This window comes from Macaca mulatta, chromosome 15 (genome assembly GCF_049350105.2).
Source record: "Macaca mulatta isolate MMU2019108-1 chromosome 15, T2T-MMU8v2.0, whole genome shotgun sequence".
NCBI lineage: Eukaryota > Metazoa > Chordata > Mammalia > Primates > Cercopithecidae > Macaca > Macaca mulatta.
Window position 1 is genome coordinate 49,349,554 of NC_133420.1, and position 20,179 is coordinate 49,369,732.

The window sequence follows — 20,179 nt, forward strand, 5'->3', positions numbered from 1 at the left end:
TTTTATACTTTTTGATCTTTAGATTAAGATGGGAATTTCATGTCTGCACTGTTTTATTCCATAGAATGTAACACACTCTGGAAGGCACAAAGGACAGAAGTTGCATGTCAGTCGTCAGAATAGCTGGCTGGGAGACATTCTGGACTGGCAGGATATTGCTTCCTTTGTTCACGAGAACATTGAGACATTTCTTTCGGTAAGAAATAGTATTTATAGTTAAGCTGAAGTTCAAAATAAAAGACACTCTAATTCCAAGTTTTCCGTATGCATTTTGAGGCCTCATCTATCCTGTTTTTAACGTCATGACATTTACATGTTTGAGAACTCTGAATGCACTAGGATGATGTTCAAAAGCCACAGGCATCAGGTGTCACCACTCCTTGGTATTTCCCCTGTGGTTGTAGAGTGAGAGATGCTTGAGTCTGGAGTGATGCTGTGTGATGTGAGTGATGCTGTGGGCTGCCAGATTCTCAGATAGGGATCCTCGTCCTCCCTCTAGGCTGATCAGGATGTCTCCAATTGGACTACTAGAGAGGGACCTGCCTTTGTGGTGTATGAAGTCCCTTGACTAGATGGAAATATGGTTCCAGTTACATTGGAGGGATGGGATGTGTTGAATGCTTAGCTTGTTACCTTCCCACCTAACCTCCCACCGTGCGCCATCACCTCTGCAGTCTTTGCAGCATTCCTAAGTGCTAACTACTGCTCCTCCTCATTCCATAGCATATTTTGTATGGTGTCTTGGACATAGAATTTCACAGAGAGTAATTTTCTTGTGCATAAATTTGTGACTTTCATCAAGTGAACAAAAATTGAGGTTTGCTGTACTAAACTTTTTAAAATTAATTTTTTTTTGAGACGGAGTCTCATTCTGTTGCCTAGGCTGGAGTGCAGTAGTGTGATCTCAGCTTACTTCAACTTCCGCCTCCCAGGTTCAAGCGATTCTCCTACCTTAGCCTCCTGAGTAGCTGGGATTACAGGCGTGCACCACCACACCCAGCTAATTTTTTCTTTTTTTTTTTTTTTTTGCATTTTTGTAGATACAGGTTTCTCCGTGTTGACCCAAACTGGTCTTGAACTCCTGACCTCAAGTGATCTGCCTGCCTTGGCCTCCCAAAGTGCTGGGATTAGAGTCATGAGCCATCGCACCTGGCCTAAATTTAATTTTTATCAAAATAATACATGACCATCACTGAAAAGGCAATAACGCTGAAAGATTTGAATAAGCAGCAGTGCCCTGCTGTATGCCTCCCAATTTCCCATCTTTTTCTTTACAAACAACTGTCAATTCTTTTAGCTTTCCCTGGGTATTTACCTCTGAATTTCTAAAATAATGCTTATGCTACTCTTTTCTTTGTTTTGCAGTTTTAGATGTTATCTTTTGCCTTCTTAATGTGGAAGGTGAAGTGCTATTAATCACATATTGGGCCTTTAACATGGATTCCTTAATTTTGAAAGCCTCTTTTCTGTTTTCTATCTCTTTGTTTTCTTTTTCCCCTGAGAAATAGCTTCAGCTTGCCTTTGAAACAGTGATTGAGGGTGGGCGCGGTGGCTCATGCCTGTAATCCCAGCACTTTGGGAGGCCGAGGCGGGCAGATCACCTGAGGTTGGGAGTTCAAGATCAGCCTAACCAACATGGAGAAACCCCGTCTCTACTAAAAATACAAAATTAGTCTGGCGTGATGGCGCATGCCCGTAATCCCAGCTACTCAGGAGGCTGAGGCAGGAGAGTCACTTGAACCTGGGAGGCAGAGGGTGTGGTGAGCTGAGATTGTGTCATTGAACTCCATCCTGGGTAACAAGAGCGAAACTCCATCTCAAAACAAAACAAAAAAAAAACTGTGATTGAAATTTTCATTTTTCCTGCTATCATACTTGTAATATCCAACAGCTCTTTCTTCTGAACCCTCCTTTTTTTACTTATTTGAGAATATTACTAATAAAATATTTAAAATGTCTTCTGCTCTCTCTTTGCTCTACGTTTCTTTAAAGTTTGTTTTGTTTTCTCTTTTGTTACCTGTCTGGGGATCCCTGGCAGTATGTTCGTTTTTAAGAGTGCAACACTAAAAGCAGCTGGAAGGTCCCTGCCAGATCAGCCTATAGAAAAGCCCATTAGTCAGTCAGCAGGTTCCATCCAGTATCCTGGACCTTCCAGTTGGCTCTTTAATGCCAGTGCATACACAAAATAGTGTATCATCTAATAATACCTTTGAATGTTTGCTTTCCCCCAAAATTCAGGTGTGTTAACTAAAAGTTACTGAATCCCTTTTTGTTTTGTTTTGTGACTGTAGTCATTGAACTTAAAAGCATCTGGTTTTTGTTTTGTTTGTTTTTTTGAGACAGGGTCTCGCTCCGTCACCGAGGCTGGAGTGCAGTAGCGCGATCTCGGCTCACTGCAAGCTCCGCCTCCCGGGTTCATGCCATTCTCCCGGGTTCAAGCCATTCTCCTGCCTCAGCCTCCCGAGTAGCTGGAACTACAGGCACCCGCCACCATGCCCGGCTAATTTTTTGTATTTTTAGTAGGGGCAGGGTTTCATCATGTTATCCAGGATGATCTCAATCTCCTGACCTTGTGATCCACCCTCCTCGACCTCCCAAAGTGCTGGGATTACAGGCGTGAGTCACCGCGCCTGACCTAAGCATCTCTTACTGATGAATGAAGTGACAGTGTTAAATCATACTAAGATAGATGATAAAGAAAAATTAAATTTTATAAATTCTTATGGAAAGAGAAGAGGCAGTTTTTGACACTAAAATAACAGTTTTGCTGTGTAGTCCCTCAAAAAGAAAAGTACAATTTCTGTATCCCTAAACACATTTAAATATTGAGTAATGGACAGTTCAGGGAACAGATGATTATTTAGTAGTTTTTGTATGAAATATTTTGTGTCAAATATTGTGCTAGGTGCTTAATATTTTCCAATTTAATTCTCCCAGTGATTCTGCAAAACTAGTATAATTGCCTTCATTTTAATAACCAAAAAAAGGCTCAGAGGTGTTAAATAGTTAGCATGGTAAATAGCAGTTGATATTCAAATTCAGTTCATCTTTCCTTGGCTCCAGAGGCCAGACTTTATATGTAATGTTGTGTTATCTTTCAAACTGTATTTCATCCTCTAGAGAACTCAACATTTCTTAGTCTCATACCTTTATATTTGTATTTGCTTTGTTTTGTCAGTTTTTTTTTTTTTTTGGATATTGTTGTAAATAGTTGGCTTAGGCCAGTCTTGTTCATGAAATCTTCACAGTGTATTTCAGAACACAGTGAGGTTTCTCCACATTCAGATTCCTTTTGCATTTATTGTTTTCACTCTTTTGATACCTAAACATGTTTTTGACACTTTGGTGTTTATACCCAATCTTCTGGACTAGATTATAAGTTTTTGGAGGTAGAAGGAATCTCATATATCCCTGCCTTAGAATTTAGTACAGTGTTAGGTCCTCAATTAAACTAAGAGAAGCACATTAGACTGTAGTGCAGTGATTTGACTGTGGCTTACTGCATCCTCGACCTCCTGGGCTCAAGCCATCCTCCTGCTTCATCCTCCTCCTTCTTCTCCCTGAGTAGGTGAGACTACAGGCATACACCACCACACCCAGCTGATTTTTAAATTTTAAGTTTTTTGCAGAGATGGGGTCATGCTATGTTGCACAGGCTGGTCTTGAACTCCTGAGCTCAAGCTATTCTTTCACCTCGGCCTCCCAAAGTGCTGGGATTACAGACATGAGCCGCTCAGCCAATAATTATTTTTGTATTTAGAAATACAGTGGCTGAGTTGAAATGGTGTTTTGAGGTCACCTGACTCATCTCCCTTCCTTTATAGATAGATAAAAAAGATTGGAACTAGAGAAAGATAGCAGAGCTCATGTGGTCCATTGTCTCCAGGCTCCCTCCCAACTCTCTGAGGCAGACAGAGGTGGCTGAGTTCTGCCAGGGGAGACATTTTCCCTTATTTAGACCTCTGCATCTCTGCAATGTCCTGTTCCTCCTCTGTTTTTCTAAACTGTTGCCTTTGAATCTCCTTCACTGGCTCCATAAGAAGATGGGCTGATGGCTCTTAATAAGTACTGGGAAATCAAATTAATAATCAAACAGTTGTTTGGTGAGTGGTGGACTCAGAGTAAAGGACTGCAGAGCCACTGGAGATGGTGAGGCCTTGTTGGTCAGTTCTTATCCACAGTAGAGACCACCTTTCATGACCACATTGCTTAGTTGGTTCAGTAAGTCTCTTGGGCTTTTTATATGTTTCATAATGAACTCTTTGTGATGTTCTTCCAGTACTTACATTGCTATTGTTGATTAAACTGATATCAAACCTGGCTCATGTTTTCTACTTATGAGTTAGGATCCTTTTTTTTTTTTTTTTTCTTTTTCCAGAGACAGACTCGCTTTGTCATCCAGTCTGGAGCGCAGTGGCATGATCTCAGCTCACTGCAACCTCCACCTCCTGGGTTCAAGAAATTTTTGTGCCTCAGCCTCCTGAGTAGTTGGTATTACAGACCACCACATTCACCTAATTATTTTGTATTGTTAGTAGGGATGGGATTTCACTATATTAGCCAGGCTGGTCTCAAACTCCTGGCTTCAAGTGATCCGCTCACCTTGGCCTCCCAAAGTGCTGGGATTACAGGTGTGAGCCACTGCACCCAACCTGAGTTGCAATACATTTTGTCTCCATAAATCTGTTTTGTTTTCAGAGTTTCATGGGCCTTGGTATTGTGCCTGCCTTTACCCATTTTCTCCTCCCTGAGCCTGCCATATAAATTAAAACCACTTTACTTTAAGGATTTAGTTAATATTCTAGAAATGTTTTTTCCTCTGTTTTCTCCAGTTGATTCCCTTTCTTTCTTTCAAATAGGAAAGGTTACTTTTTTGTTGTTGGAGACTAACAGTCTAAAATTAATGTATTTAGTTAATTTCTTAAGAATTACCACAAGGTATTTTCTCTTAATGCAACCCAGAAACTTTTTTTTTTTTTTTAATAAAAATTCCAAAATGACTGAAACTGCAAAAAGAATGCTTGTCAAATCACAAGTAAAGGCATTGTTGGCTTGTTTCTTGGAACTGATGGCATTGTTCATTCATTCTTTATCCCACGAGGTCAACTAGTCAATCTTGCATATTTTTGTGGGCATTGTGAAGCATTTTCAAGGTTTTATGTAAGGAGTTTTTGTAAATGAAACCAGCCTGCCAGAGTTCTCTTAGGAAACTGAGCTGAGGTTTGCAAGAAATGCCAAGGGCAACAAAGTATGCCTTTATAAATGGTACATCTGAAGTAGGAAAGGAATGGAGAGGACTTTTCATAGAACAGATGGACATATGACAAAAACCAGAACTGCTGTTTTGGGAAGGGCACCAAAACAAAAATCAGATGTTGTGAGTTCTGCCCCACAGCATATAAGCTCTAAGCTCTAGTTCTACTTACTAGCTTTGTGCCCTTAGGCAAGTTTTTTAAAAAATTTGTGAACTTCAAATTATGTATCTATAAAATAGAGATAATATCATCCACATTTCTTCACTCATGGCATTGTTGGGAGGTCTGTGGAAGCATTTTAGAAATGGTAACGGGAGGTGTTTTTCTGGTCATTTTGCTTTTGTATTTTTCATTAAGAGGAAGGATAGTCCACTTGGGAAGAATGGAACAGATATTATAATAAGGGGATTTGAGATCGTAAATGAAACATGCAGGTATACTATAAATATTGTACCTCTCCTTTATTAATATTTAACATCTATGAGAAACCTTCCTCATGATATCTGGTTCTAGTGAATGTGTAGGTGACAAATCAGCTGAACTCAGTAGACCTCAATATACTGGTCATTGCCTGTCTCAGGAAAGATTTTTGGCCTCAGAGCACTGCTCTTGTCCCTGTCTGTTGATTGCTTTTCTTGTGATTTAATGAAGTCATTGAGGTGATGCTTTTTATATTTGTAGATAGCTCTAAGTTGGAAATGGCAAGGGTGGGCGCCAGGCAGCCAGTAAAGCAAATACTGGAATTTCATGGCCTGCACTTAGGATCCTACAAGATAAATGTCACCACAGGTTGTACTCTAGCATATTCCCCTGGAGGTAAAGTCATGACATGTGTCACATAATAATGTCTCTGTTAATGATGGGTCACACAATGCAATCATGGTCCCATAAGATTTATAGTACTGTATTTTTACTGTACCTTTTACATGTTTAGATATACAAATACCTGTATTGTGATTGCATGTGGTATTCAGTACAGTAACATGCTACAAAGGTTTATAGTTTAGGAGTAGTAGGTTGTATCTCATAGCCTATATGTGTGCCAGGCTTTACCATTTAGGTTTGTATCAGTACACTTTATGACGTATGCAGGGTGAAATCGCCTAATGACACATTTCTCAGAATGTATCTCCATCATTAAGTGATGCATGACTATATTTTTTCTCTGCTTGCCAATTTTGCATAGCTACAATGATATATATATATATATATATTTTTTTTTTTGGGGTTTTTTTTTTTTTTTTTTTTTGAGACGGAGTCTCGCTCTGTCACCCAGGCTGGAGTGCAGTGGCCGGATCTCAGCTCACTGCAAGCTCCGCCTCCCGGGTTCACGCCATTCTCCTGCCTCAGCCTCCAGAGTAGCTGGGACTACAGGCGTCCGCCACCACGCCCGGCTAGTTTTTTTATTTTATTTTTTTACTGGAGACGGGGTTTCACCGTGTTAGCCAGGATGGTCTCAATCTCCTGACATCGTGATCCGCCTGTCTCGGCCTCCCAAAGTGCTGGGATTACAGGCTTGAGCCACCGCGCCCGGCCTACAATGATATATATATGTATGTATGTATATGTGTGTGTGTTTTATTTATTTATTTATTTATTTATTTATTTATTTATTTATTTTGAGACAGTGTTTTGTTCTTGCTGCCCAGGCTAGAGTGCAATGGCAGGATGTCGGCTCACTGCAACCACTGCCATCTGGGTTTAAGCGATTCTCCTGCCTCAGCCTCCCAAGTAGCTGGGATTACAAGCATGCGCCACACCACACTTGGCTAATTTTGTATTTTTAGTAGAGACAGGGTTTTACCATGTTGGTCAGACTGGTCTGGAACTCCTGACCTAAGGTGATCCACCTGCCTCAGCCTCCCAAATTGCTGGGATTACAGGTATGAGCCACCATGCCCCACCAATTATATATAAAAATTTTTAATCCTGTTTTTTAAATTTAGCATTTTATTGTAAAATATTTTACCATGTTATAACAGTGATGTTTTTAATGGCTGTCTATATTATTTGGTGTGGATTCACCATTTTCTTTACTATTGATTATACAACTGTTTGTGGTTTATTTTTTAATTTTTTTATTTTTCATTTGAAGTAATCCTCAGTTCTTAGCTTTTCAGTTCATGTTACTAAAACACTGTATTAAAAGCACACTAGATGGCTGTAGAAACTTTTTTCATGAGGATTGGTTCTGATATCCAGCTTTTCCTCCTCGCCAGATCTTGGAGTCTCTGTGGATCGTTATGAGCCGGAATGTGAGCCTGCTCTTCACCACTGTCACTACACTCTTGACCATCCTCTTCTACAGCGGGACAGCCCTTCTCAATTTTGTACTTTCTCTGGTATGTCCACATAGATAAGTACACCTCACATTTCCTTCCTTGTTAAAGCATATTTCTGATTTCATTTGCAATTACAGATGTCTGTCTTCCTATAGTTTCCAAATACGATTTTTTTTAGGAGATATTGTCCTTTGTTTTGCAGATAATTTTCCTGACCACACTATTTTATCTATTAAGTTCCAGTGATGAGTACTACAAGCCAGTGAAGTGGGTGATAAGCCTGACTCCACTATCTCAGCCAGGTCCTTCTTCTAATATTATTGGCCAGTCTGTGGAAGAAGCTATCAGGTAGGGATAAGGTTTATGCTATTCTTATTTCTCCCAGAATTTTTTTTCCATGATAAGCCTGTTTTTTGTCATGAGCATCCTGATAACATTCAGTGCTAAACTCTGAAGGACTCTGGTATTTTCAAGGTTTTCATCTCATTTTGAGAGGATAAATATGCACAGTGCAGTTGTTAATAAGAAAAAGATTCAGGCCGGGTACAGTGGCTCATGCCACTCAGATTGCTTGAGGCAGGAGGATTGCTTGAGGCGAGGAGTCTGAGATCAGTCTGGACAACATAGTGAGACCCTGTCTCTATAAAAAAAATTTTAAAAATTGTCTGGGCTTGGTGGCATGCAGCTGTAACCCCAGCTACTTGGGAGGCTGAGGCTGGAGGCTTGCTTGAGGAACTTGAGGTTACAGTGAGTTGTAATCACGCCACTGCGCTCCAGCCTTGGTGACAGAGCTAGATCCTGTTTTCTTTGTTTTTTGGAGATAGATTGCAGTGGTGTGATCTTGGCTCAGTGCAGTCTCTGCCTCCAGAGTTCAAGTGATTCTCCTGCCTCAGCCTCCCAAGTAGCTGGGACTATAGGCGTGCACCACCACACCCGGTTAATTTTTGTATTTTTAGTAGAGACTCGGTTTCACCATGTTGGCCAGGCTGGTCTCAAACTCCTAACCTTAAGTGATCTGCCCACCTCGGCCTCCCAAAATTCTGGGATTACAGGCATGAGCCACCATGCCCGGCCAAGACCCTGTTTCTTAAAAAACAAAAAAACAGACCGGGTGTGGTGGCTCACATCTGTAATTCCAGCACTTTGGGAGACCAAGGCAGGAGGATTGCTCGAGCTCAGGAATTTGAGACAACCTGGGCAGCATAGTGAGACCTTGTCTCTACTAAAAATAAAAAAGATTAGCCAGGCATGGTGGTGTGCATCTGTAGTCCCAGCTACTTAAGAGGCTGAGGTGGTAGGATTGCTTGAGCTTGGAAGATGGAGACTGCAGTGAACTTGGTCACACCACTGCACTGCAGCCTAGGCAACAGAGTAAGACTCTGTCTCAAAAACAAAACAAAATTTAACAATTCAAAGCAGTTTTGATAACCTTCTCTCAAACCTGTGATTTACAAAGATGTAATGGTCTATCTCCATCAGCTTTCCATCAGCAGGATCTTAGACTAGCTCTTAGCATCATGTCACTTGCTTAAGAGAACCCCCGCTTCCACCACCCCCATCTCCAACTTCTTTCAGAACCCTCTGCTGTCAGGATTTCTAGCTTTGCTCCAGAAGGAGAGTAGGTGGCGTTCCTGTTTCTCCTCTGTCCTAAAGCCAAGCTGTGCCCTCCGCGAGGGGTAGGTTGGATACTGGAAATGCAGAATCGTTGTTTATCTCTTAAGTTATAGGCTCTGTATGCACTGGAGGTTCTGGCCAGAAACTTTCATTATGACTTCTGGCATCCATGTATTTACAGGCTTGGTTTCTGAATGAACTTCAACTTTTCCTCCCTATAAGCTCTTTCCAGGTCATTGGCTCTTGACTTCCTTTATCTTTTCCTCTTCATCATTTCTGGTAGGGAGGGCCCTTTTGCAGAGCAGGCCTCTCTCAGCCCCTCTTCCAACCCCTGTTCTCATTGCTCATTAACAAGACTCAACTACATTTTTACTTCTTATGCATACATCTCAAATTAAACCCTCCTATTGTCCATTAGAGCTCCTTTTTCTAATATGTTGTTAACCAGGTAGTCTTAAGTGTCTCTTGAATAGTGAATCTTTGGCTGGCATTTCTGTCTCCACATACTTTTAATAAATACCATTGTCTGGAACTAGTCTTCCACAGAAATCTTGATTTCTTTTTTTTCTCTGATAATTGTATCTTATTGATCTTGGTTTATTTTTTCACTGTGTTCATGTAATAGCTAGTGAGAATCCCACTTTGATTGTTAGAAAACCTTCAGTTAACATTCAAACAGGATGCATGCTCCTAAAATATGATGTCTGTATAACTTTTGCTAAGTTCTCTCCCCTTTTCCTACTAGCAAGGCCTGGATAAGGTCTTCACCAATACCTTGTTTGTGCGATTGGCTATCAAGTGGGATTAAAAAAAAATGCTCTTAACACCTATATAGTGCCCTCAGGTATCCGCATGGGGGCCATCTGTAAAGATTCCAGATTTCGGAGTATATTATCCAGTGTAACAGCATTTGGGGTGAAGCTGTTTTGAAGGAAGTACCGGCTATAGCTTCCCTCCTAAGTCCTATATGACCATTGACTATCATCTTTACTGAATAAATGAAATGATGAAAATTCTAGCAATAGATTATCTTTGTTTATCTAGGATCTTTCTGACTCAAAAAAGCTTTTGCAAATGCTGTACCAAAAAGGAAAGCTAATCTTTTATCTTCCCAATAGGATAAAGCTATTGGAGCAGCCATATCAAAGGCTGGTAGGAATTCTCCAGTCAGTGTGGCTTAAGCCAAGCTTTGCAGAAAAATATCTACCTTGTTCATAAAGAACTTCAGGAAAGATGATGCTTCCATTTTCCTCAAGTAACCTTCATTGTTACTGACTCTTATTCTTAGAAAAATATTTCTATTTTCACATCACAGTTTTGAATTTTCTGTTGTTCTGCTTTCTTAGAGCAGACCATCCTCTAAATGTCTGTCACTTTTTTTCTTACCAAATATGCCACCTTTTTTGTTTTAAACTTAATTCCTAGATGTTGTGTTTGCCAGTCAGTGGTAAGTAAAGCTGTTAGTCACACCTAGGTTCAGCTGATTGAAAGCACATATTCTGTTACACCATGATGCCTTCTTTCAAGAGGAGCTGGTTAGGGAAGATCATGACTTATATTTGTGGACATAAGAGGGTGGCACTTAGAAATTCAGGTCTTTGGCTCAGGAGAGAATTTGAGATTAGAAAGAGTGCTGTCATCTACAGGGATATGAGGAAATCGGTCTTTTACAAATTAGATTTGACTTACCTTCTTGGGAGTGCACACACTAATTATGTATTATAACAGTAGCTCATGTCTTGGTTCCATAGTATACTGGAATTTAAAAACCATTTGTTTTATTATCACCTTACTTTAAATACAGAAAAAAATTTAACAACCTTTGGTACCAGAACTATAGTTGAGTGGTTCTCAGAATTGATAGATTTTTATGAATCTGATAAATATGGTACAGACTAAATGGGTTATGGCCTGAGCCATTTTTCTAACCAAAGCTATATCAAGTTATATAATTTTAAGATTGTAATTCAAGGTGATTTTTTTTTGTAATTTAAGTTCCTAGGGCTGTTTCTTTACTGGCGCAAATTCAAGACTTGAAAGGTACAGGTTTTATAGAGATTCCTCTGAAGAGCTTTCTCCTGTGGAGAAGATGGTAGTGAGTTCTCTAAGAGCTCCTGTTGGATTTTTCATCCTGAAGGTTTGTGTTGAAGAGGCAATATGTTTCTTCATGGAAAAAGATTTTGAGGGAAAAATAAGTGGTTATGATTTATAATTTATAAATGACTCTGAAAATACTGTAATGTCCTCAAAGTGCAGTTTAGCCTACAAATATCAGTGATACCAACTTTTATAAGCATCAGTCATTAATCATCATCTATGTTGCAGCTAAGTGGAAATCATTACATTCATTTTTATGATCTGTGAATAAGTCAAAAGTGGAATTGAAATTGGGTGTTAATTGCATGACCAGACAGTGAAAGTGTCTGCTCGTGAAGCTTTGCCTTCTGAAGTATGTGGCTTCTTTATGATCACTATCTCATTGAAGTTTTGAACATTACTCATTATTTTGAATCTGAATAAGTATTCTTCTCAGTTGAATACATTTGCAATTGGGTTTTCATTTCATGAAGTTTTGAGTCAGTGGCATGCATCCTTTATCCCCAGACCATTTTCCTCTCTTTAGCAGCATGTTGTCTCCTGAATGTATACATCACACCCTTCTTCCCTGATGCTCCCATTCTGCTTGCTCTGGTGGAGATATTGCACATTACTAAGTTGCATGTTGTCACGGCCTCAATGCAATTTAGTGTGTGTGATATTTTCACATGAGTGCATGCACACGGGTATGGCTCTTGCTTGCTGGGATTACAGCTTTTCAGTGCCAGTGGGTGGGCGTCCTGATGAATTAGATAAGAGAATGTGTATGCCATGCAATTCTCATTTGGAAAGTGAACATGCTTCCCACTGGTACCTCCCAATTTTGGAGAAATAAAAGTGTTTGGATTAAAAAAAAGTGAGCGTTGATCATTTGGTGAATCAGTGTTTCCATTTTTTGCTTTGAGCAAATGAAATATTTATTACAAATTCTCATTGATTTAAGAGTATAAACAATATTTAAATGTGTAAGGAAGAATGTAAAGCTGTAAGAAAATGTATTTTCATTTATTTGAAGAAATCTTTCCCAACACTGGAATAGAGAAGCAGAAATCTCTTACGCCTATTTGGGGAAATTAAATTAGCTGGAGTTCTTAAATAATAATCAAGACAGTAAAGGTATGCTTAACCTACTTGATGAAAGAATCTCATAAACTTAAGTTTCCAAGGTAAATTACCTTAAAAATGTTTCTTTTAGTTTCTCATTGTGATGCTTTGAAAACTACTAAATTCATTTTAATGGGCTTATAATGGAACTAGTTTTGAGTTACATGTTTACTATTTGCCTATGTAATTGAAACAACCCCTTGTTATTTTTTTAGTTAGCATTAGAGTAAGTGTGCACAATCACTAGGTATTGTCAAGGACACAAAACCATGTATTACTGTATAAAAATATTGAATTAATATTTACTACTGCCATAGCCTCCAGATGATCTAGTGTGATGCTGTCATTCTATGTTTCTCTGTTTCACCACTATTTTGGAGGGTGAGAATGGAAGAATTCCACATAAGCAGCTCATCCCCTGTGCCCCTCAGCAGCTCTCTAGGGCTGAATGCACAGTGTGGCCGTTCCCCTCATGCTGGAAATTTAATGTCAGCCAGGTTGCTATATGACACCCTGTGGAGCTGGGTTTCCAGGGCAAATGAATCAAGAAAGGGAAGATGTGACATCTCAAGGGAGGTTGGGGCTGGGAAGGGGTGGGTAGAGAGAGATGTGTTAAAGGATACAAAAAAAAAAAAAGGATACAAAACTTAGAAGGAATAAGTTATAATGTACTACAGTACTGTAGAATGACTGTAGTTAACAACAATAAATTAGTTTCAAGTAGCTAGAAGGAAGATAGGGAATGCTCCCAACAAAAGAAATGAGGCCAGGTACGGTGGTTCACACCTCAAATCCCAGCACTTTGGGAGGCCAAGGTGGGCAGATCACCTAAGGTCAGGAGTTCAAGACCAGCCTGGCCAACATGGAGAAACCCCATCTCAACTAAAAATACAAAAATTAGCTGGGTGTGGTGGCACACGCCTATAGTCCCAGCTACTCGGGAGGCTGAGGAAGGAGAATTGCTTGAACGCAGGTGGTGGAGATTGCATTGAGCTGTGATCATGCCACTGCACTGTAGCCTGGGCGACAGCGTGAGACTCTGTCTCAAAAAAAAAAAAAAAAAAACCAAAATGATAAGTGATCAAGATGATAGATATGCCAATTAACCCATCTGATTACTATACATTATATGTATTGAAGCATTATTATGTACCCCATAAATATGTAGAGAGCTGTCAAGGGAGCTGGGGAGTACTTTTCCCACTGGTAATTGTATATGCTGTGTCTCTAAAAGCTGACTGGTCTCTCACACTAGCTCACTTTCTACTTGAGATATGCCATATTGCAGTGAGGCTAGAATACTGGGAAGAGAAATGACAATCCTTTAGAAAAGAGGGTGGAACCAGTGTAAGGAAATGTGGAGGAGGCAGAATTTCACTTTGAACTCTTCACTTCTCCTTTTCTTCATTATTTTTCTTCTTCCTTAGACAGGTAATTCCTACTCAGCTGTGGTCTAAGGCCCTGTGTACACTGAGTTCATAGAGCTTCTCTGGACTGGCTTGTTACTCTCCCCATCCCACTCCTTGCTTCAATTATCATTCCATTAAAAGCAGGTCATCTGATTAAATCCTGAATTGTCTTGTTATTTTTTTCTTACTCAGTTTAGAAAAGTAGCAAGCACAATCTGGTTTGTCAGAAAAGAGAGGGTTGAGAGCTAAAGTTAAGTGTCAGGAAATGTGTGAAAAAGTAAGTTTCATCCTAGAGTTTATAAAGGATGAAGATCAAGAGCTGGTTAGAAAGAGTTAACATTGTAAACAATCATTTGAAGTCAATTCAAGCTCCTGGTGCAGAGGAGTTATTATTATATATAGTTGTGGAAAGGAGGCATGAATATTCACACCTTTAGTGCCATACGGTATAAATATACAACAGGCTTTATTAGGGGAAAATCCTAGCTGAGAAAAAGCTGATCCTGCCTAACTCTTGGAACTTTTATTCCACAGAGAGGTGTGCTTAGGTGGGGCATAGCTGGATTGGATGCACGATGGCCTACCTTCCAATAGACAGGAATCCTGCCCTGTAATAGTCTTTATATAGTATGGGGCAGGAGAACATCTCTAAGACTATGTAGTAATGGGAGGTCTATGAGTAGGGAATAGGCCTTGTTAGAAAGCGGTGCCTCCAGCTCAGTGGCTGGTGTGTCAGTCTCTTCTTCCGTTGAGCTAAATCAGGTCCACCTGAGCTACCAAAAGGAGGGAGGAAAAGAACCTCCAGAGTCTTTGAATTTGATTCTCATCAACTACTGAGTGCTAGGAGAGCTTGGAGTAAAATTAAAGAACAACTGTCAATAATCTTTGAAGAATCACTGAAGAAAAAGGTCCCAGAAAACCAAGAACAGGCAGATATTTTTTGAGACATAAAGGTGGAAGAAGCCTATATATTCCATAAATTTTAGACTGGTTAACTTGATGTAAGTGTTCTGTCAATTTCTGCAGTAAGTGCTTGACCACATGGTTGTGAGCAGTTACAAAGGGAAGGGTAATGACCATTGGCACCGTGGATTCACACAGCATAAGTCATACACGGTCGCCTTTATGGAATGCCAGAAGCCCACGTTTATCGTGATTTTTGCAAGAGAGTTGATGAACTGTATCATAATGTCTTTCATAGATAATAAGACAGGGAAGTGCTTATTGAATTTGAGTATGCAAAAAAATGTTGACTAACTGGTTGATGTCAACCAATGAATGAATGAAATGGGGAAATGATCTTTCAGTGGTATGATTGTAAGTAATATTCTTGCATTGATTAATGATTTCTGGTAGCCCATTCAAACTATATGGTGCTTGCCATTAGTTATATGCCAGATGACGTTTTATTTGACTTTGGGAGTAAATTATTCCTAGCAGTCTCTGAAATTTAGGTTCCAAAGAACCCTGGAGACGAATGATAATTATATGCCCAGTATTATAGGTTATTTAAAATAACCAAACCAAAACTTGTGTGTGCACAGCATGTAACAGTGGTTGGCACGTAGGGGGTTGTGTGTGCACCTGTAGTCCCAGCTACTTGGGAGGCTGAGGTGAGAGGATCACTTGAGCCTGGGAGGTGGAGGTTGCAATGAGCCAAGATTGCACCACTGCACTCAAGCCTAGGTGACAGATTGACACCCAGTCTCAAAAAAAAATTATCAGCTATACCTTTATTATTAATGAAAGAAGAAAAACAAGTTTAGAAAAAGTCCTTATAAGAGGGAGGAAGTTCTAGAATTAATGGTGATAGTTGCACAAATTATGAGTATAATAAAAACCACTGAATTGTATACATTAAAATGATGGAATTTATGTTATATAAGCTTCATCTCAATAAAAAAATTTTATTAGAAAACAAAGGCAGGAGAGTCAGAATGAAGGAGACATGTGGACAGAAGCAGAGCTGAGAGATGGAGAGAGATTGGAGGATGCCACACTACTAATCTGAAAGATGGAAGATGGGGCCTTGAGCCAAGGAATGAAGGCAGCCTTTAAAAACTGGAAAAGGCTAGTCCAAGTGTGGTTGTATTTACAACTAAATGATCACAACCAGTTACACATTGCTCTGTTGCCTCTCAACTCTCACTGCTTTACTTGGCTAGCCTAAAAAAAAAAACTACTGAAAAAGAAGAGAAAACAGATTCTCCCTTAAATCCTCCAGAAAGAATGTGGCATCTTGGTTTTAGGACTTCTGACCTGAATTATAAGATAAAAAGTATGTTTTAAGCCAATTGAGTTTAGGGTAATTTATTACAGCTGCAACAGGAAACTAACACAGCCCACTACATGCCAAGCACAGTTATGTGCTGTGCACATGCAGGTAGCATACCAAAAAGTTTTAGTTTGGTTATTTTAAATTGTAAGGTGAAATAACCTGTAATACTGGGCATATAATTATCACTGAATTCCAGGGTTCTATGGAACCTAAAATTCAGAGATTGCTAGGAATAATTTACTCCCAAAGTCAAATAAAACTTCATCTGGCATATAACTAATGGCACACACTATGCCTGGCTAATTTTTTGTAGTTATACTAGAGACGGGGTTTCACCTGTTGCCCAGGTTGGTCTTGAATTCCTGGACTCAAGCCATCCACCTGCTTTGGCCTCTGACAGTGTTAGGATTACAGATGTGAACTACCGCAACCAGCCAGGCAACACATAAAAATGCTATATATTTATAGTTTGTAATATAATGTTACATTGTGAAATGGTTAAATCAAGCTAATTCATATATTCATTACGTCACATACCATTTTTGTTGTGAGAACATTTAAGATGTACTCTTTGCAGTTTTAAAGTATACAGTGCATTATTATTAACTGTAGTCACCATGCTGTACAATAGATCGACTGAAATTATTCATCCTAACTGAAACTTTGTACCCTTTGACCATCTCTCAGCCCCTGGCAACCACATCCTACTCTCTATTTCTGTGAGTTCAACTCTTACATTCCAGATGCAGTATTTGTCTATCTGTGCTGCGCCTGGCTTATTTAACTTACCATAGTGTCCTCCAGGATCATCCACGTTGTCGCAAATGACAGGATTTCCTCCTTTTTTAGGGGGATGCTGAATAATATTTCCTTGTGCACACACCACATTTTCTACTAATAGCCACTGCTTATTGAGCATCCACTGTGCACTACGTCAGTTACTAGGAGCTTCAGATGCATTGTCATTTAGTTTTTCATGAGCTGAATTGTTCTTCCTGCCAGCATCCACTCACATAAAACTGTGAGGTTTAACCTCATACCTTGAGGAGATATGCGGTGCGGTAGGAGGCAGTGGCTTCTGGGTTGGTGTCCGTGGACTCTTAGTTTTTTCTGAATTGAGAGATTAAAGCTAGTATTCGTTATAAAGTTAAATAGATACCATATGACCCAGTATCTCCACTCCTAGGTATTTACAGACGAGAAATGAAAGCATATGTCCCCAAAGACTTGTACACAAATGTTCATAGCAGTATTATTCATAATACCCCCAAACTGGAAACACTTCAAATGCCCATCAACTGGTGAATGGATAAACAAATTCTAGTCGATCTGCATAATGGAATACTACTCAGTAATAAAAAGGAACAAACTACTGACATACTCAACAATGTTGGTGAAGCTCAAAAGCATTATGCTAGGTGCAAGAAACACCAAAAGCACATGACAACGTGAATGTACTCAACACTATTGAAGTGCACACTCAAAATGATTCAGATGCTAAATATTGTGCCATGGATATTTTGCCACAATTTAATACAAAGCTGTATAATGTATGGTTGTGTTTACATGAGATTCTAGAGAAGGCAGAATTATAGTGGCAGCATATCTAATGGCCGTCAGAGGCCAGAGTTTAGGAAGGGTTTGACTATAGAAGGGCATGAGGGAACTTTTTGGGGTGATGGAAATATTCTACATCTTGATTGTAATGATGGTTGTAGAATGTTTATATTTGTCCAAATTACTGAATTGAATGCTTAAAATTGGTGAGTTTTATTATTTGTAAATCATAGTTTAATAAAGCTGATACAAAAAAGAAGAAAAAGTTGCTAGGAATTTGAGGGAGTTAAATTCTGTTTTCTGGTAAATTGTAAGAGGATTTTTCTCTGCTGTTTTATTTATAAAACTTCTTGTGTGCCAGATCACAAGTAATGAGGTAGAAGGGAATATATTGTCTTCTCATCCCTCACTAGGTTACATGAATATGTTTAGTAACTGCAAACAATATATAGTGCATTTAAAAGTTGCCTTGAGAACATTACCAGCAACCAGTATTCTCAGCAGTGAAAGAAAGAAGACTGTGCTGTTTTCTGCACGTGATCCTTACTGGATTGAGCCTTGGTTACTTGCCACCCAGAGGGGTGATTGAGTTGCAATATTCTGTTGCACCTTTGATGTCAACTTATTTTTGGCTTAAAATTTTTTAAATAACATAAGGTTAAGGAAGGATCATGATAGCTCTATCTTTTCCTCACTGACCTCCCTAGTTCTAGACAAATTCTATACTTTTTTCCTTTCTTTTTCTCTGTGGTCAATGATGTCATTATTCCCTCCCCCTCAAAACCTACCTTCTCCCTTGGTCTCCGGGAATACTGCACTCTAGTGATTTTCCTCCTACTACAGAAATGATTTCATTACCTCTCTGGCTGTTATTTCTTTGTCTTTAGGTCCTTTATGAAAACACAACCTGTTGCCCTTTTTTCTCTCCACTTGCCCCTTTAGGATGTCCTATACTCTTCTATAATTATTCTGGTGCGTCTCAGATGTCTTGTTCTGAATTTTCTATTAAGCCTTGTCTCTTATTTCAGCTGCCTCTATGGTATTTTCATCATCCTTTTTGAGTTCCTGTTGCCCTTACTAAACAAACTCCCCTTTTCTTCCATGCTTCTTCCATTCTGGCCTTCTCCATGTCTTTGAGACACTGCTATTATTTCCCCCTCAGGTTTAAAACCTGAAGCTCTGTTATTTTCTTTTTGCTCTGTCCTCTCTGTTTAGTTGTTGAGCAGATCCTTGGTATTTTCTTTGGGGTCTTTCCCTTCCTTTTGGTATTTTTGATACCACTTTATTCTGGGTTCTTGTTGCAGAGTCATATGGCACCTTTATGACATTGTCTAGTGAAAGCTATTGGTCAGGATGACAAAGCAGATTTTATAATTGGGGAGCCATTCTGCCACTGGATCCATGTCCCAGAACCCTACTAAATGACTGAATCACTAGATTACAGGGCTTGACTTTGCTCCTAACAGTATACCTCTTTTGGGATGCTTTAGAAAAGCTTGGTGTTTCCTTTTGCATGTACAAGGTCTCCTTTGCTGCTAACGTCTTCTTTTTCAACTACAGCTTTTCTTCTGTGGTGAACGTATGAGGGTGCTTTCCCTGCACCCCTCTGCACCACCCCATAGAGTCCAGGTTTTTATGATTTTGTGCTGCCTTGAGATTACTTACAGGTTGCTGCCTTTGTGCTCTCTGAACAGTTCCTTATTTCCCCTCCTTACAGTCCTGCCTTACTAATCTTCCAACTGAAAAACACAGAGCACCTGACATTGCAGATTTTCATGTACTGAATTCCTGTATTAGTCACCAAATATATGTGTCTGTTTTTATCTCTCTTGTATTTTTCTCTCTGATTTTACTCTGGAGTTAGGAATCTTTTTTTTTTTCCTGTAAATTCTCTCCCAATGACCTGCATTCTTTGATAGAATTTGTAAGAGATGTTACTTTGTAGGCTTAGTTGCGTAGTTTAAGAAACGTAGGAAGGTTTTGTTAAATAAAAGAAAGATGGTGAAATACAAGTTACACTGTCCGTTACTGGCTGTTTCCAAAAGGGGAGGACTGGCCAGAGCCTGGGGTTTCTTAGAGTTTAAACTGTATTCTTGGAAACATGTTATTCACACTTGATTTTCTTTCCATTTGTTTTGGTGGTGAAATATCTGCTTCAGAGTGAAAAGTTGATGAATTATTTCAGAGAATAGGGTATTTTAAGGTGTTTCAGTTATTTTTTCCATCAGAAATTTAAGGAATAGTTAGTAAATATATTTCCAAATAAAACATATTTCATATTACATGAAGAATAACTTAGTAAATGTATTTAAAATAAGGTGTTTATGTTTCTTTGAAATAAAATGAAAACAGCATTCTCAGGCCAGCAGAAAAACTAACGCTATTACTTGATTTGGAATCAAGTGGCCACGTGATTTTTCTGAATCATGATATGACACTGAGTTTATTTACTCTTTATTTTTATCTTTGGGCATTCCAGAGGGGTATTTGATGCTTCCCTCAAAATGGCTGGCTTCTATGGATTGTACACCTGGCTGACTCATACTATATTTGGCATCAATATTGTCTTCATACCATCAGGTA

General features: G+C 39.3%; 1 protein-coding gene and 1 non-coding gene across 5 annotated transcripts in view; both read left to right on the forward strand.

The window, feature by feature from the left end:
• The window catches only part of TMEM245 (transmembrane protein 245), a 106,096-nt gene that overhangs the window by 62,486 nt on the left and 23,431 nt on the right, over positions 1-20,179 (forward strand). For all 4 annotated transcript variants that reach the window (XM_015117134.3, XM_077968369.1, XM_077968370.1 and 1 more), the window contains 4 exons: positions 65-196; positions 7,475-7,597; positions 7,740-7,885; positions 20,076-20,176. In XM_015117134.3, coding sequence (XP_014972620.1) covers positions 65-196; positions 7,475-7,597; positions 7,740-7,885; positions 20,076-20,176 — 502 coding nt within the window. The remainder of the gene's footprint in view (positions 1-64; positions 197-7,474; positions 7,598-7,739; positions 7,886-20,075; positions 20,177-20,179) is intronic.
• Positions 11,845-11,914, forward strand: MIR32 (microRNA mir-32). The gene has a single exon (NR_032005.1). It is a non-coding gene; the product is annotated as a microRNA mir-32 (primary transcript).